The sequence below is a fragment of the Pungitius pungitius genome, chromosome 16 (genome assembly GCF_949316345.1).
Source record: "Pungitius pungitius chromosome 16, fPunPun2.1, whole genome shotgun sequence".
NCBI lineage: Eukaryota > Metazoa > Chordata > Actinopteri > Perciformes > Gasterosteidae > Pungitius > Pungitius pungitius.
In genome coordinates this window covers 7584893-7605016 of record NC_084915.1, presented here as the reverse complement: position 1 = coordinate 7605016, position 20124 = coordinate 7584893, and the positions used below count along the sequence as shown (strand labels likewise).

General features: G+C 41.2%; 1 protein-coding gene across 2 annotated transcripts in view; it reads left to right on the top strand.

Annotated features, from left to right (window-relative positions):
* The first annotated feature begins 438 nt into the window (after positions 1-438).
* pcdh1a (protocadherin 1a) overlaps positions 439-20124 on the top strand; it is a 78783-nt gene continuing 59097 nt past the window's right edge. The window contains exons 1-3 of one of the 2 annotated variants that reach the window (XM_037467183.2): positions 439-876; positions 8153-8967; positions 9578-11764. In XM_037467183.2, coding sequence (XP_037323080.2) covers positions 747-876; positions 8153-8967; positions 9578-11764 — 3132 coding nt within the window. In that variant the 5' untranslated portion in view covers positions 439-746. Of the gene's footprint in view, positions 1036-8152; positions 8968-9577; positions 11765-20124 lie in introns of both variants that reach the window. The other variant, XM_037467182.2, reaches the window with a different exon arrangement.

The window sequence follows — 20124 nt, the reverse complement described above, 5'->3', positions numbered from 1 at the left end:
CTTATTATAACCGCCTGAGGGTGGCGCCAGATGCATAAGTAGTGTCCAAACAGCTTCCATTTTAGGCCATTCATTTTTATTTTTTTTGCTACATGGAATACATATCAACAAGTAAACTGTCCGAGCAGCCTACCTGTTACATACCAATACGACAATTTGTACAATGACTGCATTTTGCATCAGCAGAAGCAGCTGTCATGCTGCAGCCAGGGCGGAAAGGAGTGCAACACGCGCAATGCGTGCACGGTGTGCATCCCTCACCCATCTGAGGTGACCCACTTTGATGAGATCTCAAACTGTTTGGAATCACACAATTTCCTGGTGGGCAACCCAGGCATAATGTGATGTTGAGTGTGAAGAGAGCCCCACCTCCTCCCACGCTCCGATGATTAGAGAGAGAGAGGGAGGGAGGGAGGGAGGGAGGGAGAGGGAGAGAGAGAGAGAGGGGGGGAGAATCTAACCTACCCACGGCATTTCACCACTTGCTCTCTGAAAACGCTTCAGATGGGCTCCTGATTCAGGACCGGTTAGCTTTGGGGTTTTTTTACGTGGCAAGAATAACGTGCGCGTTGCCGTCGCTCAGACATCCAGCGCGCCCGCAGAGAGTGCGTGTGTAGCCCACTCGCGTCACGGGAAGCGCTCGACAAACTTGGACCAAAGGGATGCGCCAAGGAGTATAGGAGAGCTTGGCGGGGGATGAGTTGTTCACGATTCAGACATGGCACACAGTTGGCTCTCCCTGTGGAATGAGACTCTTCGTTCTCTGGCTTCATCATAAAAAAAAAGAAGCACTAAACTTCTCTTTTTTTTTTCTTCCTCACGGACACAAACATCTGTTCGGCGAGAGCGAAGGACCGCGGCGGACAACCACATCTGGTTTGATTTGTTTTGCTTTTTTCTCGAAGCGGAAAAGTTGCAAATGCTCTGATAGGATTTTCCCGGAGGTTGAAGTTTTTTTTGTTTGTTGTTGACGCCGACCACTGTGACGGGGGTTTGAGGGTTAGACACCTGCCTCTGGGATCCGACACATAGCAGGTACTGCAATGAACGCCGAGACGAACCGCGGGGAAAGTTGGTGTTGGCCGGTGATTTGTGTCGCGAAGTTTCTCCTTGAAAAAAAAAGAGAGGAAAAAAAAGAAAGATGTCAGACTTGGCAGTAGGCGTCCTGATGGACTTGTTTGTAGCCGACAACAAGTTGCCCGCGATGTGTTACAGGTTGAGCGGACGCGGGGATGAAATGGCACGCAAGTCAACCCGAGTGATGACGCGCCCCGTTTATCGATAATGCGATGCATCGCAAATAGAAGGCATCCGAGTTGAGTCCTCTCCTTCGTGATGTCATTATGAAGTCGGCATATCTAAAATATATGAGGGGACGCGTTTCATTCAATCTGACGAGGCCTATATGGGCGATCGGCTAATTGCATTTTTTATAATACCATTACGATCATGCGAAGCAGAACATGTGATCCATTCGTGGCGTCGTTTTCTCGCCATTTCTTTCATACCAGCAGCAAATATCTCACTAATTGACTTCATTAGTGGATCTTTATGTGGTGCGGTTTACATACGGAGTAACGATTTTTTTTTTTTTCCGCGCAAAAATTTCTGACGTATCGCCTGCCATGTTAAGAACTATTCGTCAGTTTTTCAGTGGAAAGAATCAGCTAAATAATTGGAGGAGCCCCCCCCCCCCCCCTCCTTTAACAAAAACCTTTGATCAGTGCATCCGCACTGGTAATCTCCCCCTCCTTTCCAGCGAGAGTCTGGGGTGTTGTTTCTCTCCACTCCACCGACCACCGGGCACATTTTAATAGTCTGCCCCACGGAGTCACGTCGGTCAAAGTCCTCACGTTTACTGTGGTCCACCCAAAAGACATAAACGTGACCAGTGGATTATGAAGCACTTTAGTCTGGAGTTTGGAAAAAGACAGACTGCATAATAATTCTTGTTTCCTCAACTGTTATTAATCTATCCATCTCTTTATCTGTTTATCTGCCCATTTATTTATCAATCAATTCTATCAAATGAAAATTACGAGCAAAGGGCTGTTTAATTGAATTCCCTCTTATTTGATCACTTTCATAATTTGAGTCACTTGCCATAACGATCAATGATGAACTTTACACATGTCCTCTGCTCTTTTCTGAATACTGAATAGTTCGCTTTGTGTCGTATAATCGAAGCCTTTCCACCCGGCATCATTGAAATGGCTCAAGCGGGGGGGGGGGTTTCTGACATGACTACAACAGCTATTTGCACATCTGATTTCAAACACAACAACAGACCAACAACGACTGTAAAGTTTGCGACCTGTTTGCAATCGCACAAGCGTGCGACTGCTCTCAGCAAAGGTTGCTTACCGAAGGCTGGTGCTCTCTAATTACCAACAGCCAGGGTTTACTGTACCTACATGTGTGCAGGGTAAATTCTATCCCTTGACCAGCTGTAGGGAGGCCGAAGCGGTGATACTACCCATCATAAATCATGCCGGTGGGAGGGTAATGGGTTTTACCTGTTCTACTCGCTGAAGGCGCAGAATCAGCCAATATATCAAATCACCTCCGTTGAGAAAATCATTACATCATCCGCTATCTTTCAACACACTAGCAATGCCGTGGAGATCATATCTTATGGCGGGCATTCATGAGCTTGATCTGTAGTGAGAAATAGGTGAAAGTGCAAGCTGTGCAGAGAAACAAGCGGACGTTCGGTGCTGCTGGATTATCATCTTCATTCCTGATCTTTGTGATCACCAGGAAGGTTTTTGATCCCAGATGCAACCGCAAGCCTTTGGTATATTATTATTAACAATTAATGACTACATCATATAACAGTGATTCCTCAGTTGATGCTACATAAGAGTCGTCTTTGTTGGACCTGTGGAGTGGTCAACTCAAAGAGCACGTCAGTCAGTCACTGTGTTGACTCAGTCAGTAGATAGTCTGTCTCCATGGTAACCAGGACAGGCGCACATGCTCTGCAGCACAATTATATTTTTTCCCACATATATTTTTGGGGGAATTATGATAACGCTCAAATGTTCTATGCACTGTAATCTTTTTTTTACGTTTGCAAGCAAAATACCTTTTGCATCTTTTATTGAAAAAAAAGACACTTTGATCTCCTTCAACAATTGGAACTAATAGGACTTTGAATTAAAATTTGAAGGACAGGAAGTTGATTTTCAATTGATTTACCTAAATTATTAAATACAGGATGAATGTGCCTTACTTTACAGACTTTTAATATTTTGGTCTTTAGTATTGGTTTGTTACATTACTTGTAATTATCAAGTATCTCCAACACAGGATTTATACTATCCATTCTAAATTCCTCTCCTTATATTTTCTCTCATTAGCATAAACATTAGTAATTAATGTAATTTCAAAAATGTTCCAAAAACCCCCCAGAATCTTTAGGTCTAGACAACACAACACTGTCAACTTTCTCATTACAACCCGTTATTAAATAATTGGATGGGTTGACCAACCCATTTTTTCCTTCAAAATGAAAATAATACTTAGCGTGTAGTGGAACGTCATATTTTACTCTACTGCCAAATATGACATGACAACTTTTCCAAAGACAGTTTGACAGCTGCCTGTGGTGAAAAAGGTTTTTGGCACAACACATGAAAAGCAGTTTTAAGATGATGTTTTTTTTTCAAGCCAAAGGAAAAAAAAACGATTGTAATCTCAGTGCAGATATTTCTTCCTTTCCTACTTTGCCAACATGCAAACCAACTTTCAGGTGGTGGACAAGTGGATTTTCCAGATTTGCATGCTTGCTTGTTACTACTTTATTAGATCCTATTCTTTTTGACGGGATCAGCGCCCTTGGGTTCATCAACCAGATCCCTCTTGGGAACGAGCACCACATGATTGTAGACAAGTAGCAGTGGAAATGTTGTCTTCGGCAGTGGGGTCTGTGGATGGTGCACTGTGTGAGGGCTCAACGTGGGACTCAAACACACCTGGCGCTTTGACTGATGTTTGGCTCCCAGAGAAGTGTCTCCTCTTGTCCTGTGTGAGGAGCAGAGTAGAGCAGCACTAGCAGTGAGCCTTTGGGGAGAGGTGAGGGATTTAAGGCAGTTGGTATAGGTGGAATGTGGGATTTCATTGTCATTCCAAACGCCAGTGAAGGAAATGTTTGGATCTATGAGGGAAGGGAGAGATCAGAGCTACACCCTTATTTCTGTATCCGCCAGTGAAATCCAGGTCTCCGTTTGTTTCCTTTTGAAGTTGTTGCAACTATTCGAATATTCTCCTTGTGAATGCTTTTTGCTCTTTTCTCTGTTCTTTTTTTTTGAACAAATCAAATCATATTTTCTTTCATTATTAAAAGGTTATGATTCTATAAACAAAGAAAGTATACTCGTGCACATTTTAAAAATCATATATTGGTGTATTTGTTGTCGAGACAGGTTTGCAGGATGGCTTCAAAACACAAATCTGTTAAAAAGAAACAAAATATTCAACCAAAGTTTATTTTATTTAGCCGTGGCTAGGTCAGTGATTTGTATGTATTCAAGGGATTCCCATGTAACACTCTTATCAATGGAGGCAATTGGCAGGTGAAGGGGCCTTTCTTTGGGGAGATTTTTCTGCAGCTTGTGGGTCAAGGGGGTGATCCTGATGTTGAAGATGAGTCATGGAACATAGACTCTCTAGACTCTTACGCTCAGTCCTTGTTGTTTTTTTTCTTCTCTCTGCTACGTGACAGCTCTGGTCTCCAACTCAATTGCACAGCAGTTTGTCGTGACTTCATTCTTTTTTGCCAAGGAAAACATCTTATTAGGTGCAAATGGGAAACCCATCAGGCAGTTTGAAACCGTCTTTGAAGGTCCACTCTTTGAAGGTACTTTGGTACACACTGCCTTTGGTATTTATCTATGTTGAAACCATCTGGACCATTGCAGGATCACAGCGTGAGGCTGAATGCTGAATGCTGCTTCACTGGTAAAGGTAAAAGAGTAAATGCCTCGATTGTATTTGGAAAGATATCTCTTCAGAATATGTGTTGATCCCAGGTGTCTAGCCCAATGCAATTGTTGGTTTGTCTATTTGTGCAGGAGTCATTCTGCAGCCCACAGCACTTAAGGAAATTACTGTATGGTCTTTTAACGCCGTATTTGGGCCTAATAGCTCTGATTTAGGGATGTCCAGTGTATACTGCACTCATACAGCTTGTGTTACAGCAGCGGTCACCCAAACATTAGCCAGCTCTAAGTTGTCCTTTGGAATTGCTACCACAAAATAGCTGCAGTTCATTCTAGTTATAATGGGTGACACTGATGAAGAGAGTCTCCTGCAGGGATTTTTTTAGTTCAACACCACAATGCTGCCACAGTTCTTGGGTGTTGACGGATGTGAGTGTAGTAGACAAAAAGGATTTCACTTTCTCAAGCTTGTACTTCCCAAAGTTTTCAGTGTTTCGATGGCTGATCCAGCTCTAGCATTTGGCAATAACCGGTTTTATTTGAACATTTTAGTCCTTATTGAAGCAGTGGTTAGTGGTCAACCAGATTAGTAAAGGGACAGACATATTTGAATGGAGGAGGTTTTCTTAACCTGATTCCTGTATACACTTTTCGTCCTTCTCTTTGATTTTGTGCTGAGTTACGTGTCGGGATCTGCCTGAATCAGCGTGTATCTTCTGGGTCTACCACACCATGTTGGGTGGCAGACGATAACCAAGTTTCTTCAAGGAAAAGTGCTGAGAGGTTATCTATAGATATATATCTAAAGATATATATATATCTATAGATATGATAGATATTTGCAGCAGTTGTAATTTATCCACTTTGCTTCTCAGTGCACTATGGTGAGACCCCCACTCACCCAGTAGTGAACAAAATTAGAATTTGTTTCCCATCTCATCCACCTCAATGTTTTTGAGTAATGGGGAGAATGAAGGAAAAAGTTTGCTGTCAAGCTTTTTATAAACTATTTGTGGTATATCATATAGAACTGTGAGATAAAAGCCTGGAGGTGTGGTGTCATTAATATTCAACCGATAACAGGCTCTCACTGAGTGATGGCAGAATGCATGTTTCACAATTAAAATTAATTTTAATGTCAATGTAAACAAAGAAAAAAGACCACCAATTTGTTGTTGCTGCCAGGCACCGCGCCATCTGGAAGACAGGCACGAGGCCAACTGGAAGACATTAAGTCATGAGTGTCATCAACCATAACAATCATGTCACTATCAAAGCATGCCTGTTCCTTCAAGAAGTGGCTGTAATGGCATGGGGACAGTTACAGCCAAACTAAATCTTATGACATTGATGTGATTTTAATTTGGGAAATGGCGGTTTTGTAAAATTCATCCCTGATTTTATATCTTTTAAAAGGCTAAGAAAAGATGATGCTTGTGTCAAGAAAGCTAAAGATTACTTAATGTGATGGTAACATTCTGGACATGTTTGTGTAACAACTTATTTTTGTAAGTGACGATTGAAGAAATCAGTTGTCGTTATCCATCATACCTTTTTACAAGCTCTCTAAGCTGTAGGTATAACAAATGCATTTTCCAATTTATCGGCTGATTATGTTTTTACTCCTGTCTTCCCTTTCCCCCCTTATACACAGACACACAAAATGCACACTCACTGTTCACGCTACATTGACTTGAGGCTCCCCCTGCAAATGTAAAAAGGGACACATCAATAACTGAGCAATTAGTGCATCAATAACCTGCACTTCCAACTTTAATGTATTCAAAAGGAATTGGATTTCTCATTGGATTCCTGTATATTTGTGTTCTGCTGTCTTGCTCAATACACACTTGCCTTGCTCTTCTATGGGACAGTGTTTCTTGTGAACAGATGCAGAATTTGAGGATTTTAGCTTAGTATAACACAATTTGACCGTGTTCGTCTTTCTCACAAGCGCACAAACCAAGGCTGCAGTGATCTCCCTTATTTTCCCCCGAGGGTCCCTCGGGGTACCAGACCGAGATTAGATCCAGTACCTGTACTCGGTTTTTCTATCAAAGTTCCTCTATCAAGTAGCACAATGCTTTAAATACACATCACTTTTTAACAGAAAATGTGGATGTACCATACACACAAAACGGGTATAATACTGCCATCAATACCTTTTTCCAAAATGCTGGACCTTGATACTTAACCTCAACGTCTGTTCTCATTCAATTATTAATTGAACTCTATAGACACACACAGACTAAGGAAATAATTGTAGTCGAAAATCATTGTAGCATGAAAAAAGACATAATTTTTTAGCAACAGGGAATACAGATCAAAGCAGACACTAAAGTAATGGGGCATAATTACAGATATGAAAGGTTCTGAATCAAACATAACGATTTCAGTGCTTGGAGGTAGCCACTAGCAATTGAACATGGAAAGAAATGTCTGCATTGTGCATTGTTCCGAGCTGCATGTGTTAATAATGGCTAAATTGCATTTTCCTTTTGATTGTTTGAGGCCTCTCCATTAATGAAATAGATCGGTCTTACCAAGGACACTTTCTTGGCAGGTTTTGTAATGATTTATGTTGGAGATTGTGCTTTATACAGTTTACTTTTGAGCTACTTTGCTTTACAACTCAATGTCTAGTAGTGTAATACCAAAATAATGAGTCTCTTGGGCAATCTGGTTTTGTACTACACGTTTACTTGATAATGCAGCTAAAACAATGAAATCCACACTGCCCCACAAATTTGTTTTGTGTCTAAGCTCACAAGATGTAATTTCTTGTTCCTACAATATTTTCGACATACAATTTGCAAAGCTGAGACATTTATTGAAAATATTGAAGCTCTGGGACAGAAAACAATCCAGGCTGGGAAATAGTTGCGATTGCCGAAATAGTTGTGATTGCACTTGCAAATGCCTCTTTTCCCTCTGTTATTATTTGTGTCTAATTCGTATATTGTGCTTCTAGACCTGCTGCTTATTAACAAAAAAAACATGAATTTTAAAGATGTATTCACTGAGTTTGTTTTTAATCATCCACCTATCTCTCCAGTGTGACTTGTTGATGTGAGTTCGTTCTTTTTAATACGTTAAAAATTGTTGCATGTGGGGCTTGGTGCAGCTGTCAGGCATTTAATGAGCTAAATCTTTACATATGATATCAAAAAGAAGCTCAAATAATCTTATTATTTTATCTTATTTTGCAGGCAGATCTTCTGATGACCTCATGGAACTGAAGCTACAAGTAGTGCTGTTCTGGGTCCTGGTGCTGCACTGTGGCTCTGCTGAAGGCAGTATCCTGTATCGGGTCCAGGAGGAGCAGCCTCCCAACACTCTTATTGGTAGCCTGGCAGCCGACCAGGGCCTGCCAGACTCTGGTCACCTCTACAAGTTAGAGGTGGGTGACCCGTACCTTCGTGTCGATGGAAAGACGGGGGACATTTTCACCACAGAGATACCCATAGACAGAGAGACCCTGAGGGACTGTCGATCCGTCGGGAAGGGCAAGCCCTGCTACCTGGAATTTGAAGTATCCGTGACCGACCTGATACAAAACCAGAGCCCACGACTCATTGAAGGACGCATCGAGGTACAAGACATCAATGACAACACTCCGCAATTTCCCTCCTCCGTGCTCACCATCTCTGTCCCCGAGAATACGATCATGGGTGCGCTGTTCGCCATACCTTTAGCTACAGACAGGGACTCTGAAAGGAATGGAGTGGCGGATTATGCTCTGACTGCAGGGCCAGACGCAGCAACCCTATTCGGTTTACAGGTGGCAGAAGACAGGGGCGGTAAGCTCCCACAGCTCATTGTCCTGGGCAATCTAGATCGTGAGTTAAAGGATTCCTATGATCTCACCATCAAGGCAGTTGATGGAGGAAACCCACAGCGTTACAGCAGTGCTCTGCTGAGAGTGGTGGTCACCGATGCCAATGACAACTCTCCAAAGTTTGAAAGGTCCACGTATGAGGCGGAAGTGTTGGAAAACAGTCCAGTGGGGCACTCGGTATTGCAGGTAAGAAATGTGAAAATCTAGAAGATATATTTTTATTTCGCCGTTGAGATTCAAAACTGACCTTACAATTTAAATTTTGTCAACCCACATAATTTCACTATCAATATAATTTGTTTTCACTAGAAAATAGTCTTTAATCTGCCTTTTTACAGAATAACTAAAGCATTGGACCATCATGATCTTAAAGGCATTAAGCTGCTTTTATATTTGGTTGTTTCATTTTTACAATTAAATATACACACATGATGTAGTGTAGGAGTAAGGTGCTCAGTGTGGGATTTTCTCTGTATATCACTGTGAAATAGTATGGTAGTGTCATGAAAGAAATAGCTGCCGAATATTTTCCAGATGTTTTCTTGTGAACCTTTTCTTTGCCTCATTTATTTATTACAGAAAAAGGGCTAAAGAGAAAAAAGGCCCATGACACAACCATCTAAAGCAGGCAGAACATTTCTTAATGAAAAATCCCCAAATTAAGCTTTGTACTCTCTTTGAAGTCATAAGGCATCTATTGATTTGTTTCTCAACAATTTCAATGATCAATAGAGAAAATTCTACACAAGCTATCTTTAAATTAATGGCTTTAACCCTTGAATCCCTTTCATTTTAGGTGAAAGCAAACGACTCTGACATGGGCCCTAACGGAGAAATTGAGTACACCCTTCACCAAGCAGTAGACCCAGTGCCGAAACTCTTACGAATCGATCGGTCCACTGGCATTATCTATGTCAAAGGATCGCTGGACAGGGAGGAAATCAACAGCTTGTCCTTCTACGTCGTGGCGAGGGACAAGGGTCCTCAACCTAAAAGCTCCAAGACATTTGTAACCATAGAGGTGACAGACCAAAATGACAACGCTCCAGCTGTAGAGATCCGTGGGATTGGTCTTGTGACACACAGCGAAGGAGTGGCCAACATTTCAGAGGACATGCCAGTTGGAACAGCTGTGGCTCTGGTGCAAGTGTCTGACAAGGACGAGGGAGAGAATGCTGTAGTAACATGTGTCGTCGCAGGAGATGTGCCCTTCCAGCTCCGCCCTGCCAGCGACTCGTCCAGCGACAACAAGAGGAAGTATTTTCTACAGACCACCACTCCCCTCGACTACGAAAGGATTAGGGATTATCGAGTAGAGATTGTGGCTGTGGATTCTGGAAATCCCGCGCTCTCTAGTACAAATTCTCTGAAGGTGCAGGTGACTGACGTAAACGACAACTCTCCAATATTCTCCCCAACTTTGTTTGAGGTAGATTTTGCCGAAGAAAACCAACCAGGGGAGAGGGTTTTGGATGTTATAGCCTCGGATGCTGACAGCGGCACTAACGCGGAACTCCTCTATAATATTGTGGCAGACTCATCCATCAAAGGTCTGTTTGCAATTGACCCAAATACGGGGGAAGTAAGAGCCAGAAGCCCGCTTGACCGTGAGCACAAAGAGCGCTATGAGTTCCGTGTGACCGCAGCAGATAAAGGGTCACCTGTTCACAAAGGAACAGCAACTGTTGTGATAAAAGTCCTCGACCGTAATGACAATGACCCCAAGTTCATGCTCAGTGGCTATAGCTTTTCAGTTTTGGAAAACATGCCTCCCCTTAGTCCAGTTGGGATGGTGACGGTCCTAGACTTGGACAAAGGCGAGAACGCTCATATCCACCTCTCTGTAGAGCCTGATGGAGGGAAGTTCGTTGTTCAAAATGGAACAGGCACCATTCTTTCAAGCATCTCGTTCGACAGGGAGAAAGAAAGCAGCTATACTTTCCGCCTGAAAGCAGTGGATGGAGGAGAGCCCCCTCGCTCTTCATGTGTGGGTGTTACCATCAATGTGCTGGATGAAAACGACAACAACCCTGTGGTCACCAAACCCTCCAATTCTTCTTTCAGGCGCTTGTCACCTTTAGCTTCCCCAGATAGCCATGTCGAGATAGTGGAAGCTGAAGACCTGGACAGTGGGCCTAATGCAGAGTTGGTCTTCAGCATTGCTGGTGGAAACCCTTACCAGTTATTTCGCATTTCCCCTTCCAGTGGGGAGATTACTCTTGCGAAAGAGATGACCCGAAAACATGGCGGACTGCATCGCCTTGTGGTGCGAGTGAGTGATAGGGGGAAGCCTGCACGTCATGCCACTGCCCTGGTTCACATTTATGTCAATGAAACCATTTCAAATGTCAGCTTAGTGGAGGCCCTAGTAGGTCACAGTCTCTACACGCCGCTGGACAGGGATATCGCTGGTGATCCTGACAATGGTTTTGCTGCACAGCGTAGCAACATTTTGTTTGGAAGCCTCGCAGGTGTCGCAGGTGTTGTCATGTTAATCTTGGTGGTGGTATTTGTTCGACACCGCATCCAGAGAGAGACTAAGAGTGGGTATCAGGCGGGCAAGAAGGAAACAAAGGACTTGTATGCGCCCAAACAGGTGCCTAAGAACGCCAAAGGCAAACGAGGGAGGAAAGGAAAACCCCAAAAGTCCCCAAAACCACTCGGGGAAGATGAAGAAGTCAGCCTTCAAAAGAGTCTAAAGTTCAACCTCGATGGAGTCAATGACAGCCCCAGAATCCACCTGCCCTTAAACTATTCACCAGGAAGCCCAGATATAGGCAGGCATTACCGCTCCAACTCCCCTCTACCCTCCATCCAGCTGCAGGCCCAATCCCCTTCAGCCTCACAGAAGCATCAAGCTGTCCAGGACCTTCCCGCTGCCAACACCTTTGTAGGAACGGGAGGAGATGACAACTCTACCGGCTCAGACCAGTATTCAGATTACAGCTACAAGACCAGCCAACTGAAGTACAGCAACAAACAGGTAAAGTCATATCCAATTACATGTAACATCTGTCTTAATGCTCTGTTAGGAGAGTGCCGTGATCTACTTAATAGATCATAACATCATTTTTGACATTTTTGAATTCCTCTTGTGATCAGCTTAACATCAGTTTAAACTTAAAATTAAATTGTGTTCTTTGTAGAAAAGTACATAATAAGTGCACAAATTGGGTGTTCAAGGTATTAATTAAGACATTTCTACGCTGTCATACTATCTTCTTTTTTACTTGCATGTTACTTCTCTTAAGTGTTCAACATCCTCAAATTTCACCTCTGAGTTGATGTTCAAACATTGCACTACTAGAGAACTTAAATGGCCTTGTGTATTTAATTTTTTCCCTGGGCTGTGAAGTAGATTTAAGCTGGGCCGGTCCATTTCTCAGTGACTTACTTCTGCTCCTCTGCCTGACCTCTGGTGCTCTTGAGTCTCCGGGTCACTTGCTCTTATCTCCCTTCTCCTTATGCTCTTATCTTCTATTATCCGTACAACATTGGCAAGGCTCCAATTGCAATGGAAACACAAATTTAAATAGACTCAGAGGGGATTACGAATGTAAAATCGTAGATTCTAGGGATAGAAAGCTATTGTGTCTCTAGGTTTCTGGGTCATCTGCGAGTATGTGACTGCAGTCTTGGACTAGACAAGTGTACACGTGTTTTTGTCCGTGTGTGCAGAATACTTTGATACTCAAATAAATACAAACATTCTGACCCACCAGTTTATTACAGCAGCTATATAAATGCATCATCGTTTTCATGAACATCTGTTGTATTAAATCCCCCAAAAAATCATTCAGGACTCAGAAACAGGATGGCGTTACTCGAAAGAATACCGCAATCAAAAAAATCCCCCACTATATTCCTTATCATACAAATTCAGTGTGTCTACAAACAATGAACAGATATATTTTCAAATCACACACAAATGCTTTAACAATGCAATATTAAAATCACATTATCCGAGGTGAGTTGACATTGGCTCTCAAGACACTTCCATTATGTTAAATCAGAGTGTCATGAATACCAAACAGTTTGACATTCTCTAAGGCTCTGCAGATAGTTTGACACATACAAGTTAGCAAAAATACAAGTGGAAAACATGCCGCTGAGTTCTGAACACGTGTGGGTGACATATTTTCTCTGGAGATATCTTCACAGCTACCATCACAGTTGGTTAGTTGGTAGTTTCAGCAGATGCTTGCTGACAGTTTAGGTGATCACAAGCCTTTTTGGGTGGAGTCATTTCAGAGAACAGCCACTTCTGTCTCCTTGATGGACAACATAAGGGACCAAAATGACTGCAAGCCACTGGGTGCGTCTGGGTATTTGTGTGTAGTGCCAATCTCTGTGTTTGGATGTAGTTCTGCAGCTCAGTAAAAGAGTGTTAATTGTTACTGCGGTGCAGATGTACGCTCTAAGCACTTGGAAGTGTTCTGTGATTTCTCAATATGATAACATGAATGCGTATGAGACATGATTGCAGTGATTGACAGTAAAAACACGGACAGATGTCAAAGCTCATGTGACATATCTCAGCAGATGTTGTCCCATGTATTGCATCCCCTCTCACATCAGGAAGAACAGATTGACCAAAATATATAATTAAAGTAACTGCCAAGTTATGTGACAGATGTAGAGTTGTGCCCCTGCCTAATTAACTGTGCTGTTTTGACAATGGCTTTTCATTGTGAATGTGGTGAGGGGTTTAGGTTTGATTGTCTCAATGTCATGTATGAACATTTAAACCTGTGTCTATATATTGACAATTTTTTGTCAATTAAAAAAAAAAAAACTTTAGTTTTGCTCTTTAATAGTCTTTCTAAAAGTATTTTTGGGGATAAAAGGATATAGTCACAAAACTAAAGCTTCTTATCCTGACACTGTTAAAAGTGAATGTGTGTACTTGTGGCGCCTGTGCATGTCTTTAAAAACTCTAGTTTGAGACACTAATAATGAATACTTTTCCAATACTTTTCCATTTCAACTTCTTTTAATGACTTATTTTTCATGGTACAGGCAAGAATTAGATTATGCTTAGAAAAGCACTAATTATTTGGCTGCCAGTCAAACTGGTCGATACAGAGTTTTACAGACGCAGAAAGTGGCACAGAGAGTAACTTCATAGCCACACACACGACATACGGGTGAGTGAACTGTGGTTTGTTTAATGAAGTAGGAATCAGACAATTGCTTATCAAGTTAAACATAAAGGGTTCGGGGTTTCTTCAACTCCACTCTTTTTACTTAATCATAATCATTTTTTTTTACTAGTCATCAACGATCTGTAATTATTTGAAATGTTTGGATGACATTTTCAGAAACAATCCTCCCCAGCCACCACTGGAATTTAATTCTGCAAATAGTAGAAGGCTAATACAATTTGTGTAGCCTAATCTTTAGCTGAAAGAATTACTGACTTGACACAATGATTAGAAATCGAATGCTTCACAGGGTTCAAATATTCTTTTACTGGTTGAAAAGCATTTCTAGCTTATAACAATGTTCTAGAGATATTTGATGTCTCATATTGATCATGACACATTTAGCTAAAAATAAACATATAATGGAAAAGCCTCTTATTGTGGTACAGATGATTCAGATTTTTCCCCTAACATGAATAATAACCTTTACACTATCAATTGGTGCCTCAAAATTCACCAGAATGAAGGAAACTAAATGTTATGTTTGTCACAAATTCTGTTGTGAATTACCATTTAAATAAGAGCTTCTTCAAATAGCTGTGCCATTTGCTGCTTCACTTAACCAGCTTTTTGGTCAAAAACTGAAGGGTTTTCTGCTGCCTTAAGATAGCAATGAGACAAAAAGCATTTAAAGACCAACAAACCCAAGGGCGCACAGAAGGGCGAGGTAGCTACTTACTCAATGTGGGTGCTGGAGGCACAATATAGTGCACAAATAAATTAATCAATTATTTAGGATATTTTAATTTTTTATGTTTCAAGGAAACGTATAAACCTATAACTGCTAGCATTGAAAACAGCTTGGCTAAATAGCAGAGTATTTAAATACTGTTTGCTCAAGAATGGGTTTTTAATGGTGCCAAATCCCAAACAGATGTTTGAAATGTCCTAATTTAATCACAGCATTATCTAAGTACGTGCCAACCATATGGGCAAAGCATCATTTGTTTTAATTTGTACAATATGAACTAGAGGTGCTGTCAATTCAGAATCATTTTATCTTCTCCCAAGACTTTGTACATACGTTTTCAGATTTTAATTGCTTTAGATTAACCCACTTTGGCACAGATTTCCTGGAATGTCGGGGTTTCCCGGGAAGTGGTAAATTACAACAGACAAACCACAAAATGGTAAATTGCAACAGACAAACCACAAAATCCACAACTACAACTGTAACCAACGGCTGTTAATGTGCGTCTGGATCCAATAAAATTCAGTATACTGAATTCCATCAGAGTAAAAAATATTAGGCTCGTGGGAGGCTGATATATGCAGGCAATGTTGGAAATACAAGATTTTAAAACGGTTGATATCTTACTATGTCTGATATAATTGTTTTTTAGTATGTGGAAAATACCGTAACATGCATGTGCATCAACAAACAAACCCAAAATGTTTTTCTAGATTCATACAAAGGGGATGTTTGGGATGTCTGCTTGCATGTTGTACCTTCCTGGCGCTAAAGTGAGATCTTTACAGTTGCTTTCATAGCACTTGCACCTGTTCGGTTAATATTATAATTTAACTCTGAACAGTAGAATTTTTCCTCAGGGTCTTGTTAAGATGAAAGTCTCTCAGGTATTTTTCACAACTATTAGGCCTTTACATATAGCAAAGTACAGATATTTCAAATGAATGATCGTCAATCTGGGACACTCCCAGATTGACGATCATTCATTTGAAATATCTGTACTTTCCTGTATGTAAAGTATGTATGAATAATGCAGAGCCTGGCATGTGCAGTCCAAACAATTTATGTAGGCATTTCAAATAGTACTTTTGCCTGATTTGGGTTTGAAATCTAAAAAATGTATCATACTATATGAGAAAACAAATCTTTGAAAACAATCATGTACTCTCTGTTATTCATCCTAAGTTTGGGCTTTAAAAGATGAGCGTTCACACTGTAGGTGCTGATGCTGTATCGTTGTATCTAAAAGTGACATGGCAAGCCTTACATTTTCAAGAAAGACAGGGATTTGTGTGTCTTAACAAAAACTATTTGAGTAGTTTTTAGCGCCCCCCCTTCCGTGTTCGTCACCTTTAGATGTGTGATCTTGCATGATGGTTGCTGGAGAAACCAGTGACTCACATTAGCCATTAGAGCTGATAATTAGCCCTTTTGGGTCCAGGAGCTGACACCTCTTTTTCACACGTCGCTTAATGAGACCCGTTGAGCAAAACACAGTGGATTTCATGCAAGAACATTTTCATATTCTTATCTTAAAAGGTGCTATACATGTGATTCAGAGCGATGTCTACCTGTCTACATGAACTGTCTACCTGAACAGCCAATAACGTCGCCCTCCCTTTGCGTATTGTAATCGGAGCATCACTTTGAAGACACGACGGACCCAGTTAGCTGTGTTTAAACTCATGTACCGTGAGCTGCGAGATGCACGCTAAGTGTAAAGTCTGTACGGAGGCCTCGTTGTTTGCCACTTCTGATTCAGCAAACACTCAGAAAACGATGTAAATGACCAGCGTAAACATGACGAAAGCCACCTGAGCGTAAACGAGCGTGCGCTCATGAGATTTGTACATTAGAGTCACTAACAATAATACTATATAAGGAAACTCCGTTTGCCACATGCTGCATTTCCATTATTGAAGTCCATTAACTAGTGCTGTTAAGGCCATGTGACTTTAGATCAGCAGCTTCATTTAAAAATAGAATTAATGTTTTTCTATATGAAAATCATCCCAGCACAGCAATGCGATTGATGACTGCAAAATGGGGTAACATATTTTATAATGCTCACAGAAATATATAGTATTTTTATACAAAAGCCTCAACAGCCAGTTTAAATGAATGTTAATAATGTCAGGCTGTATGAATACATGTAGGATTATATTGTATTTTCAAGTTGATCTCCTTGTAAAACAGGATGATGTCAATATAACATGAAATTTATTTAATATAGAATCCATGGAAGAAAATTGGATAACAGTAGACTATTGATGACTCCTACGACAGGTCTGGACCACTCGTAAACTGTGTGTGTCCAAAATACAGGTTCTTGTAAATGATCTCTAGTACAAGCCACTTAAAAAATGATCCGTGGGTATGAGTTGTTTTTGCATTGTTTCCTCATCCACAGTGGTATGAAACATGCAGGATTCTTTGTTAACCGGCGATAGCGACACCCTTTAAAGCTGTAAACTCATCCTTTTATATAAATTCCCATTATCAAATTGGATGAGTGTTGTCCCCCCTGTGGGCCACTCCTTCATCTCTATTTCTGTCTGCAGTCACTTAAAGCCAAGTGGATTCTTAAAGCAGAAAAGTGGGAAGTGTGAGTCACTGTGAGTCTTAATTAACCTGCTTCTTTGTTAAGCAGAGCCCACGCTTTGTGAACTTTAGGCATCCCTTTGAGCTGGGATTAGCCCAATTTTGCCCAAAACTGCTGCTTGAACTCAGTAGAGGTGTATTGCAGACAAGGCCACAGGCAATAAATGTAATTGTTCTCCAACACGTTTTTGTCTCAAACCCGTACTCGAGGCGAAGGAAACCTAGAAATCACACAAAAATATGTCATCTACATTTTTTTTTGAGGGGGGGAGGGTTGGTGGGAGGGCAAGCGGCACAGCTGACTTATTTTTCTTGATGTTTTCCTATCTCGGTTTCCAATCTGCCTTCCAGGATTTTTCAAACAAGGACGTCACAGAGATATATAGAGACACCCACACCCCCCCCCCCACCCCCAGCCCCCACCCCCCCCCCCCCCCCCACACACACACAGCTCTTTGTGCACCACATATTTGCCCTGGCTGATTACCGCAAAAAGGAAGACTGGAGGGAAACCTGGTTAAAAAGCATTTCAGATGCTGGAATAATTTCCGCAATGTTCCTTAGTGTAAAAATGTGTGATTTAATACAAAGTGTTGTAGGCTGCATTGGTTGGAAAATACTGTGTATGTTGTTTATTCACCAATACCGCTTCCATTTTGCATCTTAACAGCACTATTCACAACTCTTTGCCCAGCGTTACTGGAATCCCTGGAATATATGGTACATCAATATATATATATATATATATATATATATATATATATATACTTTATTACATTTTTACAACATATCTATAATGTAATTCATTTGAAAATGAAGTTAGTTTATATGCTAGGGAAACCATAATGTCTTTCAAAAGGGCAACTAGAAAGAATGTTGGAAGAACATTTTTATTTTTGGCTTTGATAAGGGAAAGTTTCTGACATGGAAACAAACACCGAGATGCTGTTTCAACAGCAGAAGCCAGTAATGAATGTATGGCACTTTGATCCATACTTGATGGAGCCAAGGCATTGCTGGATCAAACATAGTCATGAAGATGACAAGAACAGATTCTCAGGAGGAAGCTTTCATGGGTTTGAGTACTTTTTAATTGGGAATCTGGCGCTATTGGAGAAAGCACATAACTCAAGGGTACAAAACAAGACATGGACATCTTCATCATGATGCCTCATGCAGCTCCCCACCACCACATGATGAATGTTGCCAGGTTTACAGTTTGGCCCAATCATACTGTTACCGTCCAGGTAACTGACGCATCACATGCACAAACCAATGTTCACCAGGTTGGACACACGCTGTTTAAGTAGAATCGGTGGATGGTTACCATCACAGCTGCCATTTGCGGGAAATGTTGTCAGGCAACGGTGCTTGGCAGTAAGCAGCCCTCCACAAATACAGGGACTAATAGATGGTGAGGAGCAGCCCGGTAGACAGATGATAGGTTCAGGTTATCCACGGTGCAGGTGAACTTTGTTCAAAGGGGGACTCAAAGGAAAAAAAAGAAAAATCTGGAATTCATTTAGACAAAAATGAGACTTGAAAAGTAAAAGAGAAGGATGATGCAGTGGGTGGCCGGGCTCTTTGTACATGTGATCCCGTGCATGTGCACGTGCTGAGCATTGATTGTATTCAAAACAACATATAGGTATTAAAGTTTGTGAATGATAAAAATTGAACTGACAGGGAAATATATATGTATTAAGTTTGTGGTTAAAGACTACGAGTTATGATATAGGATTAAAGTGCACAGTAGAATGTTTCGTACATTTGTCTGAACAAGACCTTAGTTCTTAAGGGGGAAAAGAAAACACCAACAGCCCTGCATTACACTGTTGAATTACACTGAGCTACTCCCATCGCCACTTCTTTGTTCCCACAAGAAAATTAATCCCAAAACTCCAGAGACGTTTCATTATTTTCTGCTGAAGCCTTGGCTTTGAATACTGCGTGCTTCTAATTTCATTTTGTTTAGGATGGCTGAACAGGAACACTGAACTGGCAACTTCCCCTTGAGACAACAATTAACTCAAGGCATAATAAAATATTCTTTATACGCCCCTAAATGATGTGGGCAACTCTGCACTGAGAAATATTCCTACAAACCACATTAAACTCCCCCTGTAAACAGATTGCATGTCATTTATAGTAAATTATTTTCTGCTGGATACAAAGATGGAAGGAGCGAACATCAGTTGAGATGTAGCTAGTTGGCTCAATAACTGTTTGAATAGTGAGGTTATCTGTTAATATGAGCTAATCGATTATTGAGTAATAGACTCCTGTCAAGTTAGCCCTAAGCTGTCACATTGAGATACATTTCAAGATCGATAGCGAAAAGAAAGAGTGTATTTGCGCAAAGCTTTCAGTTAGTCGCCAAGATGTTTCTCAAACACATTGGAATCTCCTAGTTTGTTAAATCCTATTTGTGAACTTACAGCATGTCAAATTTCAGTTATTCATTTTTCTCAGAGTCCGTCCCAGGCCTGACCGTTGGAACCGTTGGAAAGATTGTGTAAATCTAAAATCCTTTCCTTTCTTTGGTTCTGCATGATATACACTACACAAGTCAACACTATAACAGACACGAAAAGGGCCAATGTCAAAGCCAGTGGCCAAGTTAAAATGTCTGCAGCCACATCAAGTTTATCTGCCAAGATTATTCGTTCATTTCAACTGCTTCGCCTGCATAAATCTGGTGGGCTAGAGCCTAAAATCCTTAAACTCCACCCCTTCACATCTTCTCCAGTGTGTCTGCTTCATTGCTATTAAAAACTGCGATAGGCAGGTGGAGATTGAGGCCAAAAATATTCACATAACATCCCCAGACGTGCTTTGAAGTATCTC